The sequence below is a fragment of the Mesoplodon bidens genome, assembly GCF_964165515.1.
Source record: "Mesoplodon bidens genome assembly, chromosome: 1".
In the NCBI taxonomy this organism is placed as follows: domain Eukaryota; kingdom Metazoa; phylum Chordata; class Mammalia; order Artiodactyla; family Ziphiidae; genus Mesoplodon; species Mesoplodon bidens.
The window spans coordinates 125,067,318-125,080,591 of record NC_138176.1 but is presented as its reverse complement, the minus strand read 5'-3'; the positions used below and the strand labels follow the sequence as shown (position 1 = coordinate 125,080,591).

General features: G+C 36.0%; 1 protein-coding gene across 1 annotated transcript in view; it reads right to left on the bottom strand.

Moving 5' to 3' along the window:
* Nucleotides 1-13,274, bottom strand: part of LOC308625380 (transmembrane protease serine 11E-like) — a gene marked incomplete at both ends in the record, with an annotated part of 48,500 nt that overhangs the window by 17,850 nt on the left and 17,376 nt on the right. Inside the window, 3 exons of the mRNA XM_081249498.1 lie at nt 6,922-7,085; nt 10,564-10,631; nt 13,060-13,181. Of these exons, the coding sequence (XP_081105624.1) occupies nt 6,922-7,085; nt 10,564-10,631; nt 13,060-13,181 (354 nt within the window). The remainder of the gene's footprint in view (nt 1-6,921; nt 7,086-10,563; nt 10,632-13,059; nt 13,182-13,274) is intronic.

Sequence of the window (13,274 nt, the reverse complement as noted above, 5' to 3'; positions counted from 1 at the left end):
CATTAGCAGAGGCTGCCTAAAAACATAATAAGGCCACAGGCACCCCAAAACACACCACCAGACGTGGACCTGTCCACCAGAAAGACAAGATCAAGCCTCAACCACCAGAACACAGGCACTAGTCCCCCCCACCAGGAAGCCTACACAACCTACTGAAATAACCTTAGCCACTGGGGACAGACACCAAAAACAACGGGAACTACGAATCTGCAGCCTGCAAAAAGGAGACCCCAAACACAGGAAGATAAGCAAAATAAGAAGACAGAAAAACACACAGCAGGTGAAGGAGCAAGATAAAAACCTACCAGACCTAACAAATGTAGAGGTAATAGGCAGTCTACCTGAAAAAGAATTCAGAATAAAGATAATAAAGATGATCCAAGATTCTATTTCCATGATCCAAAATCTTGGAAACAGAATAGACAAAATGCAAGAAAGAGTTAACAAGGACCTAGAAGAACTAAAGATGAATCAAGCATCGATTAAAAACACAATAAATGAAATGAAAAATACTCTAGATGGGATCAATAGCAGAATAATTGAGGCAGAAGAACGGATAAGTGAAGTGGAAGATAAAATAGTGGAAATAACTGCTGCACAGCAAAATAAAGAAAAAAGAATGAAAAGAACAGAGGACAGTCTCAGAGACCTCTGGGACAACATTAAACGCACCAACATTCGAATTATAGAGGTTCCAGAAGAAGAAGAGAAAAAGAAAGGGACTGAAAAAATATTTGAAGAGATTATACTTGAAAACTTCCCTAATATAGTAAAGGAAATAGTTAACCAAGTCCAGGAGGCACAGAGAGTCCCATACAGAATAAATGCAGGGAGAAATATGCCAAGACACATATTAATCAAACTGTCAAAAATTAAACACAAAGAAATCATATTAAAAGCAGCAAGGGAAAAACAACAAATAACACACAAGGGAATCCCCATCAGGTTAACGGCTGATCTCTCAGCAGAAACTCTACAAGCCAGAAGGGAGTGGCAGGACATAATTAAAGTGATGAAGGAGAAAAACCTGCAACCAAGATTACTCTACCCAGCAAGGATCTCATTCAGATTTGATGGAGAAATTAAAACGTTTACAGACAAGCAAAAGCTGAGAGAGTTCAGCACCACCAAACCAGCTTTACAACAAATGCTAAAGGAACTTCTCTAGGCAAGAAACACAACAGGAGGAAAATACCTACAATAACGAACCCAAAACAATTAAGGAAATGGGAATAGGAACATACATATCAATAATTACCTTAAATGTAAATGGACTAAATGCTCCCACCAAAAGACACAGATTGGCTCAATGGATACAAAAACAAGACCCATATATATGCTGTCTACAAGAGACCCACTTCAGAACTAGAGACACATACAGACTGAAAGTAAGGAGATGGAAAAACTTATTCCATGCGAATGGAAATCAAAAGAAAGCTGTAGTAGCAATTCTTATATCAGACAAAATAGACTTTAAAATAAAGACTATTAGAAGAGACAAAGAAGGACACTACATAATGAAAAAGGGATTGATCCAAGAAGAAGATATAACAATTGTAAATATTTATGCACCCAACATAGGAGCACCTCAATACATAAGGCAAATACTAACAGCCATAAAAGGAGAAATCAACAGTAATACACTCATAATAGGGGACTTTAACACCCCACTTTCACCAATGGACAGATCATACAAAATGAAAATAAATAAGGAAACACAAGCTTTAAATGATACATTAAACAAGATGGACTTAATTGATATTTATAGAACATTCCATCCAAAAACAACAGAATACACATTTTTCTCAAGTGCTCAGGGAACATTCTCCAGGATAGATCATATCTTGGGTCACAAATCAAGCCTTGGTAAATTTAAGAAAATTGAAATTGTATCAAGTATCTTTTCCGACCACAATGCTATGAGACTAGACATCAATTACAGGAAAAGATCTGTAAAAAATACAAACACATGGAGGCTAAACAATACACTACTCAATAACGAAATGATCACTGAAGAAATCAAAGAGGAAATAAAAAAGTACCTAGAAACAAATGACAATGGAGACACGATGACCCAAAACCTATGGGACGCAGCAAAAGCAGTTCTAAGGGGGAAATTTATAGCAATACAATCCCACCTTAAGAAACAGGAAAGATCTCGGGTAAACAACCTGATCCTGCACCTAAGGCAATTAGAGAAAGAAGAACAAAAAACACCCAAAGATAGCAGAAGGAAAGAAATCATAAAGATCAGATCAGAAATAAATGAAAAAGAAATGAAGGAAATGATAACAAAGATCAATAAAACTAAAAGCTGGTTCTTTGAAAAGATAAACAAAATTGATAAACCATTAGCCAGACTCATGAAGACAAAAAGGGAGAAGACTCAAATCAGTAGAATTAGAAATGAAAAAGGAGAAGTAACAACTGACACTGCAGAAATACAAAAGATCATGAGAGATTACTACAAGAAACACTATGCCAATAAAATGGACAACCTGGAAGAAATGGACAAATTATTAGAAATGCAAAACCTGCCAAGACTGAATCAGGAAGAAATAGAAAATATGAAAAGACCAATCCCAAGCACTGAAATTGAAACTGTGATTAAAAATCTTCCAACAAACAAAAGCCCAGGACCAGATGGCTTCACAGGCGAATTCTATCAAACATTTAGAGAAGAGCTAACACCTATCCTTCTCAAACTCTTCCAAAATATAGCAGAAGGAGGAGCACTCCCAAACTCATTCTATGAGGCCACCATCACCTTGGTACGAAAACCAGGCAAGGATGTCACAAAGAAAGAAAACTACAGGCCAATATCACTGATGAACATAGATGCAAAAATCCTCAACAAAATACTAGCAAACAGAATCCAACAACACATTAAAAGGATCCTACACCATGATCAAGTGGGGTTTATTCCAGGAATGCAAGGATTCTTCAATATATGCAAATCAATCAATGTGATACACCATATTAACAAACTGAAGAAGAAAAACCATATGATCATCTCAATAGATGCAGAGAAAGCTTTTGACAAAATTCAACACCGATTTATGATAAAAACCCTGCAGAAAGTAGGCATAGAGGGAACTTTCCTCAACATAATAAAGGCCATATATGACAAACCCAAGCCAACATCATCCTGAATGGTGAAAAACTGAAACCATTTCCACTAAGATCAGGAACAAGACAAGGCTGCCCACTCTCACCACTCTTATTCAACTTAGTTTTGGAAGTTTTAGCCATAGCAATCAGAGAAGAAAAGGAAATAAAAGGAATCCAAATTGGAAAAGAAGAAGTAAAGCTGTCACTCTTTGCAGATGACATGATACCATACATAGAGAATCCTAAAGATGCTACCAGAAAACTACTAGAGCTAATCAATGAATTTGGTAAAGTAGCAGGATACAAAATTAATGCACAGAAATCTCTGGCATCCTCTTCACTAATGATGAAAAATCTGAAAGTGAAATCAAGAAAACACTCCCATTTACCATTGCAACAAAAAGAATAAAATATCTAGGAATAAACCTACCTAAGGAGACAAAAGACCTGTATGCAGAAAATTATAAGACATTGATGAAAGAAATTAAAGATGATACAAATATATGGAGAGATATACCATGCTCCTGGATTGGAAGAATCAATATTGTGAAAATGACTCTACTACCCAAAGCAATCTACAGGTTCAATGCAATCCCTATCAAACTACCACTGGCATTTTTCACAGAACTAGAACAAAAAATTTCACAATTTGTTTGGAAAAACAAAAGACCCCGAATAGCCAAAGCAATCTTGAGAACGAAAAACGGAGCTGGAGGAATCAGGCTCCCTGACTTCAGACTATACTACAAAGCTACACTAATCAAGACAGTGTGGTACTGGCACAAAAACAGAAAGATAGAACAATGGACCAGGATAGAAAGCCCAGAGAAAAACCCACACACATATGGTAAACTTATCTTTGATAAAGGAGGCAGGAATGTACAATGGAGAAAGGACAGGCTCTTCAATAAGTGGTGCTGGGAAAACTGGACAGGGACATGTAATAGTATGAGATTAGATCATTTCCTAACACCATACACAAAAATAAGCTCAAAATGGATTAAAGACCTAAATGTAAGGCCAGATACTATCAAACTCTTAGAGGTAAACATAGGCAGAACACTCTATGACATAAATCACAGCAAGATCCTTTTGGACCCACCTCCTAGAGAAATGGAAATAAAAAGAAAGATTAACAAATGGGATCTAATGAAACTTCAAAGCTTTTGCACAACCAAGGAAACCATAAATAAGACCAAAAGACAACCCTCAGAATGGGAGAAAATATTTGCAAATGAAGCAATTGACAAAGGATTAATCTCCAAAATTTATAAGCAGCTCATGCACCTCAATAGCAAAAAAACAAACAACCCAATCTAAAAATGGGCAGAAGACTTAAATAGGCATTTCTCCAAAGAAGATATACAGACTGCCAACAAACACATGAAAGAATGCTCAACATCATTAATCATTAGAGAAATGCAAATCAAAACTACAATGAGATATCATCTCACACCGGTCAGAATGGCCATCATCAAGAAATCTAGAAACAATAAATGCTGGAGAGGGTGTGGAGAAAAGGGAACACTCTTGCACTGCTGGTGGGAATGTGAATTGGTACAGCCACTATGGAGAACAGTATGGAGGTTCCTTCAAAAACTTAAAATAGAACTACCATATGACCCAGCAATCCCACTACTAGGCATATACCCTGAGAAAACCATAATTCAAAAAGAGACATGGACCAAAATGTTCATTGCAGCTGTATTCACAATAGCCTGGAGATGGAAACAACCCAAGTGTCCATCATCGGATGAATGGATAAAGAAGATGTGGCACATATATACAATGGAATATTACTCAGCCATAAAAAGAAACGAAACTGAGCTATTTGTAATGAGGTGGATAGACCTAGAGTCTGTCATACAGAGTGAAGTAAGTCAGAAAGAGAGAGACAAATACCGTATGATAACACATATATATGGAATTTAAGAAAAAAAATGTCATGAAGAACTTAGGGGTAAAGCAGGAATAGAGACACAAACCTACTGGGGGTGGGCTTGGGGATATGGGGAGGGGGGAGGGCTGTGACCGGGTGGGGGAGAGGCATGGACGTGTATACACCTCCGGGCATGGGGTGGATGGATGTTGGGGGTTCCCGCGTGGTGCGGGGGGATTGGCCCGGTGCTTTGTGGCCGCCTGGAGTGGTGGGATGGGGAGGGTGGGAGGGAGGGAGACGCAGGAAGGAGGGGATGTGGGAACAGATGTATATGTATGACTGATTCACTTTGTTGTAAAGCAGAGACTAATAAAAAAAAAAAAAGAAGGGAAATAAAAAAATGTTGAGCTAGACTTCTGTAGTGTTTCCATTGCATGGAGCCAAAATACATGCATGGATTTGCTATGAAATACAGTTGTATAATTTTCATGATTCCACATAAAAGTTAAATGCTTTTATATTTACATTTGAAATTGACATTTCACAATATAAAGGTGAATAGCAGAACTCATGCTAGTAATTTAAAGTTTGGATTTTTTCAATTAGAATATCATTAATTAACAAATAAAAATGCTATGATAAGTCGAGAGAGACCATGAAAGAAAGCAAAGTCTTATATCTTAGTACCTTTAACAGCATTGTTTAATTGCTTTTCAAAGAGTCCTACACTTTCACTTTGCACTGGGCCCCACAAATTATGTAGCTGGCCCTGACAAGTGAGCCTCCTTTTCTAAGCAAGTAGAGGGGCTGACCACCAGGTTAGGCCTCTAGTTACATCTGTCAGCTTTTATATCAGCACTTGTATTCATTCTTTCTACTTGTCCCTTATTCTGTAGTTTCTAGTGCTGCCATATCCAATATTCTATTCACTAGCCACATGCGCCTAGTGAGCTCTTGAAATGTGACTGAAATGCGCTGTAAATATAAAATATACAATGGATTTCAAAACCTTATTACAAAAAAAATCTCATGAATAATATTTACATGGGCTATTTGTCAATATAAATTATATTGTGAATACAATGTAAATTACATTAGCATTTCAACCAGTAGTCAGTTACATGGACTACTTGCTAAAATAGTACTACTTTGGATATATTGGGTTAAATATATAAATTATTTAAATACATTTCACATGTTTACTTTTACTTTTTTAATGTGGCTACTAGAAAGTTTAAGATCATAAATGTGGCTGGTACACTATTTCTACAGACTAACATTGTTCTATAGCACATGACTTAGCTTTAGCCAGTCTTTTATTTCCCCTAAGGATCTCCTATTTTTTTTTACTTTCTAGTAATGAGGACCTATCACTGTTTATCTTGTCCCCCTGCCCTGACAAAAACAAAAACCTCAGATTTTTCAAATTAGTTGTAAAATATACCAAAAATAATTTATACCAAAAACTAAATTATAAACTTTTCATCAGTAAAGGGCCTAAGTAAAGAAGCTAACAAGGTCTATTAATGACATTTGAAAGCAAATATGTGGATGGCATGAACCTTTCAATCCATCACACTCAGAACATAAAAAGTAAGCAACAAGAAAAAGAAGAGGAATAAACGCACAAAGCCATTTTCTCCATTTATCATTGGATTCTATAGCTAAAGTGTAAGCCCCAATATAGAAAAAGAACACAGGCTCAGGGGTTAATGACAGATTTGCATGGGTGGTGTAAGTTTAAGGTAGTACTAAAAAATTTAAAACTTCATTAGAACCAATTTAGTCCCAAAGAAATATTCTGTTGGTGGCAAGATCCCTACAATGAAAGACATCCAAAAACTTTTTAAAAAATCAGTGCCCAAGACCAAACTTAACATGGAGCTATTCTATGTAAGAGAATTGAACTACATAACAGGAAATAAACTTACTTTTAATTTCAACTAATTCAGGATTTAATTTAAGGGGTCTTACAGCATCTTTCAGCTTTTCATGTAGAGTATGTTGAATAATTTTATTTATGGTTTCAGGATCCTCAGTAGAGGGAAATCTAAAAATCAGCAGCATATGAGCCAATACTCCATGTTCCTCTTGACTATGGACCAAAAAGGAAAAAAAAAAAAAAAGAGAGAGAGAGAGAAAGATGATTTTTAAAGATAAAGTTCCAAATAAGATTTATGATAATATCAAACTTTTTTCTTTATCATTCATTTGAAGCATAAACACACACACAAAACAAATCCATAATTGCAATTTTAAAAGATCTAATTTGTTTTCTTCTATACTCCTATTTTTTGCCATATATAGAACTCCCATCTCAGCCTCTCTGATAAGCAACTAGTATGCTCATGATCTCCCTTACCACCACAGGATCTAGTTAAATACTTGGGTTATTAATATAAAAAACAATTCTCTTGTTAACCATTCGAAATTATCAAATAAAATGTATGGTAAATATGAAATCAACTCTGGCTTTGGCTTTCAGGCTTAATTTCCAGTGGCTTAATTAAATCCAGTGATTTCTCCTAAGCAGCCTTCAGGCTATCCTAAACAACTCCCAATCCTAAGGACATTAGAAAGCTTGAGCAAGTTGTTTTGACTTCATGTGATTATATTTCCAAGATAGAGTGTTAACTAGCTTTAGCATTATTTGAATGAATTACTACTTTGGAATCATCCTTTTTGTTTTTTGAATCATCCTTGATTACACTTTCTCATTCTCTGTCAGTTACTCTACCCCTTCTTTTCAAATGCAATCAGTTCCCTTTTAGTCTGGGTGCAATAAGCTGCCTCAGTACTGGGCCCTAGGATGGGTGAGCCCAAGTGCATGGACCCTTTAAGAGCCATCTCCCAGATGGCTACAGTTTTGTGGTTCTCAGGACTCAAACCCTGTTCATTTTCAAAGTTAGATGTTTTGGAGGCTCATCTCTCAGGTGCACATCCTAAAAGTTGAGGTGCCTGGTATGGGGTTGGAACCCTTCAGTCACCAGGGAGAATCTCTGGGTTTTGAGTTTTCTTCTGGTGTGGGTTGCTCTGCTGGGGTGGAGTTTATGACAAAATTGTGTCCCATTGTCTCCAGCCTGCTTCAATGTGGTTTTCTTCTCATTTGCCCAATGTGTAGTATTTACTCAGCCAACTTTTTTTTTAAGAGAAAATTGTTTTTTATGTAGCTGCAGACTCAGTGTGTCCATGGGAGAATGTGAGTTCAGTTCTTCCTACTTCACCATCTTGAACCAGAATCCCAAACAATTTTACTCCTCACTGTATACTGCATCAACTCCTATGCTCCCAAACTGTAAGTGTGAATATAAATTAGAATCTCATTTTTGGAAGGCAGTTTATCTGTTATAAATTTGACTATCCATCTTCTTTGATGCAGCATTTCTGCTTTTAGAAGTTTAATCTTCAAATATACTCTTTTGTGTGCAAGGAGATATGTACACATATGTTGTCATAACCTTATTTTTAAATCAGAAAAATATGTAACAACCCAAGTGTTCATCAAAAGGGCATTGGCTAAATCAATCTTGACATATACTTGTAGTGAAATACTATACAGCCAGCTAAAGAATGAAATAGATCTATATGCAGTCATTGGGAAAATGTTAAATATAAGTTGTTAACAAAACGTATCATTTCTGGGTGTGAAATTATTGGAGAGGGGGCTTTTGCTTTCTATTTTTTATAATACTGTGTTATTTGAATTTTATAAGATTTTCTATTGTTTTTGTAATCTGAATAAAACAAACAGGACTTTAAAGAGATTATTGTTATATATCTCATCCCATTTCACTGCCTCAGCAACCCTATAATCTATTACTTACTCTTTATTCTTTCTCTTAAACTATTCCTATACTGGCTGGCTAATAGAGACAAAACTCTCCCTCTACCCCAGCTATACAATTTATCTCACACCTTCATATCACAGAAAACCTTCTTAAATGGATAAATTACATTCTGCCTCATATTTACTTCATTGCAGTCTGCATCCTCCCCTTTTGTACCACTGAGTTGTTTCTCTGCTTGAACACTAATGACTTCCTCATTGAAATTTCCAATGGATTCTTTCTAGTCACATTATTTGGCGTCTCAGGAGTCTTGTCTATGCTGACCACTCACTCCCTGAAACGTTCTGTTGTTAGCTTCAGTGGTGCCTCTCTTGTTTCTTCATTTTTCCTGTTCCTTCCCTATTTGCTAGGTTCCTATTTTTCTTCTATTTCCTTAAATACTGTCGTTCTTCAAGCTTTCTTCATCATCCTTTTTTTTCTTGCATTACCCCTTTTCTGAGAAATTCTGTTGACACCCATACTTTCTAATACTTTGAGTTGATGTTGGTCAAATTTATGTCTTCAGATCAGTTTCCATTTTCTCCCTATGTCAGACACATATTTCAGCCTCGTAAGGTCCCTTAGTACCTCAAATCAACATCTCTAAGACTGACTATATCTTTCCAACAAATTACACTTTTTCATATTGTAGTAATAGAAGAAAGAATAATGAGTAGCAACAATTCTGGGATGAAGGCATAAATAAAATAGAAAGTTATTTGGAAAACAGAATTGGTAGAACTTAGTTATAAAGTGCGAGGGGCCCAGGAAAGGGAGGAGTGTGGGATGACTTCCAGGTTTCTCATTAGTGTGATTGGGTTTTTCTTGAGTTTAAGAATTTTCTGTGGAACCTCCATGTGGAGGTGTGCGTGGGCAGGCGTATAGTTCTAAAAATCAGGACAACAGTTTAGACTAGAAATAGAAACTTGAGTTTCAATAGCACATGAAACCATGATGTGGGTGGATGAATTCCCCTTGAGAGAGTGAAAATTTAAGAACTGGAGAAGCAGATCTAAGAAAAAGTAAAATTTCAAACATCAAACAATATGGAATTTTCAGGAGAAAGTGAGCAAACTAACACCTCAGAGATGTCAACTAAGTAATAGACTGAGAAGTAACTTGGATTTTTTGTCATTGAAATAATGTTGGAAATAGCTCTGGTTTATTTTGAAAAATACAAAGAATTTGTATTAAGACAATACATTACTTAAGATCCTCGTATAGTATTTTGCTTAAAATGTTATGTTCTGGATTCTATTTATTGATGGTTGGTGATCAGATCTGAGATCTTAAGTATTTGTAGAAAAAAATGAGTGGAATGAAAGAAAGGAAAGAAAATTGGTAGGAAGGAGAACGAAGAGGAGAAGAAAAATCTCATCTACTACACTATTTTACATAGGACACTTATTTGCTATTAAACCGAGGGATGTGGCTTAGGTCCCTATTTGTGCTAATTAGGGTTTCCAAAAAACACACAAAAAAACCAAACAAAAAAAACAGTTCTATAACATAGCCACCAATAACATTTCTGTCCCTCAAAATCATCTTGCAAATGCCTTATTTTGATTTAAAAGAATGAGTAAGGCACATTGTAACCCATGACTTATACAGAGCAGGTACCAAATTAATGTCTGTTGAATTGAATTATATCATATCATTAACACTTCAGACAGTATTTATTACTGACCAGGTTAACAGCTTTAGCTTTAAATTATATTCAAAAGTCAGCATTTTAGATCTACATACCTGAACTTGATAATGTGAGACTTGACAAAAGCTTGCTTCAATGAAGATTTATGAAGTGCATCATTCACCTGTTCCAAAAATATTCAAAATACGTCAGCAAGGATAATTTTCTGAAATTCTGCAAATTGATTCAAAGCTTAAAAACATTTTTTAAAAACTTAAAAACAAAACACATTGACTGACATTTCACAATGTGCTGAACTTGAGGAATCTCTTTTTGTATTCTACTCAGTGATTTCAACTGAACTCTGCCTTAGGAATTATAGGAGCTGGGGAACCATAGTAGGGGGGCCAGGAGTGACATCTTCTATATTACACTCAGAAAGAGACAAAAGAAAATAAGCAGATTGGGTTTTGAAAAGTAAGAGTAAGCATCCACACCATGAGACACAGACTTTTACCGTAGATAAACAAAGGAAATGAAAAAACTCTGTCAAGTGGTAGATCATAAAAATAAGGACAATCTATGGCCACACCATCCTGAACATCCTGGATCTCATCTAATCTCAGAAGCTAAGCAGGGTCGGGCTTGATTAGTACTTGGAAGGGGGAAATGAATGCATAATGGTGTCACATGGTTCTCAAACCTGGTGAAAACGTTATCAAATATCCTGTTATAATCTGCACTCAATTCAGCACTCAAGATGCTTTTAGGAAGGCCCAGGTGAACTGGGATACATAGCCTAATACCTCCTATAAGGTTTATTCTAATAGGGTGGAAGAATGTATTTTGTGGAGGTATTTCTTACTACTACAAATAAGAATTCTAGCCAACTTAAATTTTTAGATTTAAAAAGTCAATTAAATTTAAAAGTCAAGATAAACACATCAAGTGTTTCTTGTTTTCATTGTATGGATATTTACCAAACACAGATACTACAAGCTGGTAATTGACTGACAGAAAAAAATGAGCCTTTTTATTCTTTCTTACATTTTGTTTGACCTCTGAGTCTTTGTGCCCAAGGAAAGTTACTTCAATTATGAGACAAATCAGCACAATTCAAATGAGTTATCTAATGACAGCATTCACTTGGAAATATTTATTTAAAGGTTTATTTTTTTATCAAACAATTTCAAAATTATTAATTTTTAAGAGTATTAGAGTCCTATTTATATTCCTATATATTTAAGTCAGTCTGGATCTTATAAAAATTTTAGTGAATGGCACAAAAAACAATGAAAATAGTTGCATCTTTACTTGATCTCTTTAGTTCCATTTCTTTTCCTTTAATATATGTTATATTTTAAGGAGATATATATACATATATATATATATACTAAAATATAGCTCCTTAAAAAGAGCTTATTTGATATTTCCCTGGTTTGGTGTTTACAAGTACAAATACAACCAGGATTTGACCCTCTCCTCAGCAAAGTATCCAAATCCTCAGGCTCCTAGTCTACCAGGCAGTTTCCAGGTGGGCCACTGCCATTCTGTTCTCACTCAGGATATTGGAACTGGAAGACAATTTGGAAATTTTCTAGTCTAGTGCCTTAATTTTCACATAAGAGAATTTTTCCAGAATGATAAAGAGATATGTCAATGACACATCACTGGCTAGTAAATGGTACTAGAACTAGGTGTCCCAACTCCTAGTTTAGGGTGCTTTCCATCACATCATTTCACTAATTACTTCACAGACTACCAGGAAAAGTCTAAATTATTCTCTAAGTAGTCTGACAATGAAGAGAAGTCATCACCCAGGCTCTTGCTCTTTTGGCCTATACTGCTAAATTTTCCACTATTTATAATATTCAATTCATTCCTCAGGATGAATGTTGATGCCCTAAGGATAAAGATGAATATCCTAGGATTTCCTATAGACTTATGTACCAAAAACTTGTCCAAGGTTGGATTTTATTTATTTATTTATTTATTTTTTGCGGTATGCGGGCCTCTCACTGTTGTGGCCTCTCCCGTTGCAGAGCACAGGCTCCGGACGCACAGGCTCAGTGGCCATGGCTCACGGGCCCAGCCGCTCCACGGCATGTGGGATCTTCCCAGACCAGGGCACGAACCCGTGTCCCCTGCATTGGCAGGCGGACTCTCAACCACTGCACCACCAGGGAAGCCCCAAGGTTGGATATTTTTAAATATTGAGATACTTCTCAAGTATGTGTCTGAATAGTTTCAATCTTGTGTCCTTTTGCTAAAGGTCTCTTCTTTAGGAAATCAATGATACAACAACTGTATCTTGAGTCACCTTAACATTCTCAGAATTTCTAGACTCTGCTGATCAATACTGTAGCACTAGCTAAGGAAGAGTGAGTAGGAGGTACAAAAAGAAATGGCTAAAAGTCACTAGGTTTAGCCCTGTAAGACATATTCCTGCAAGTCATGTATTGTTAGTTTTGTCTTATATCTCTCAGGTAGGGCCTCTCCCCATTTTTCAAGATACACAAGATCAGTTGAATGGATGTTTGAGAAGCTAGGATACTAAAAATTATGGTAAAATGTGATAGCAAATACCCTAGAAGTGGGAATAAAATGCTTACCATTGATTCAATGTTCTGGCTCATTTCTGTGAAATTTTTAGAAGCCTCTTTTCCAAACTCACCATATAGTTTGTCACTTGTAAATGACAATGTGCTATAGTAATTGTAGGTTGTCCTTTGATCTACAAGAATAGAGGAAAAAATCTCATCATATTTTTTATCAGATATGTGTAAAGCACCATCATTTCCCCATTTGGTAGTTGCTAGACAGACTG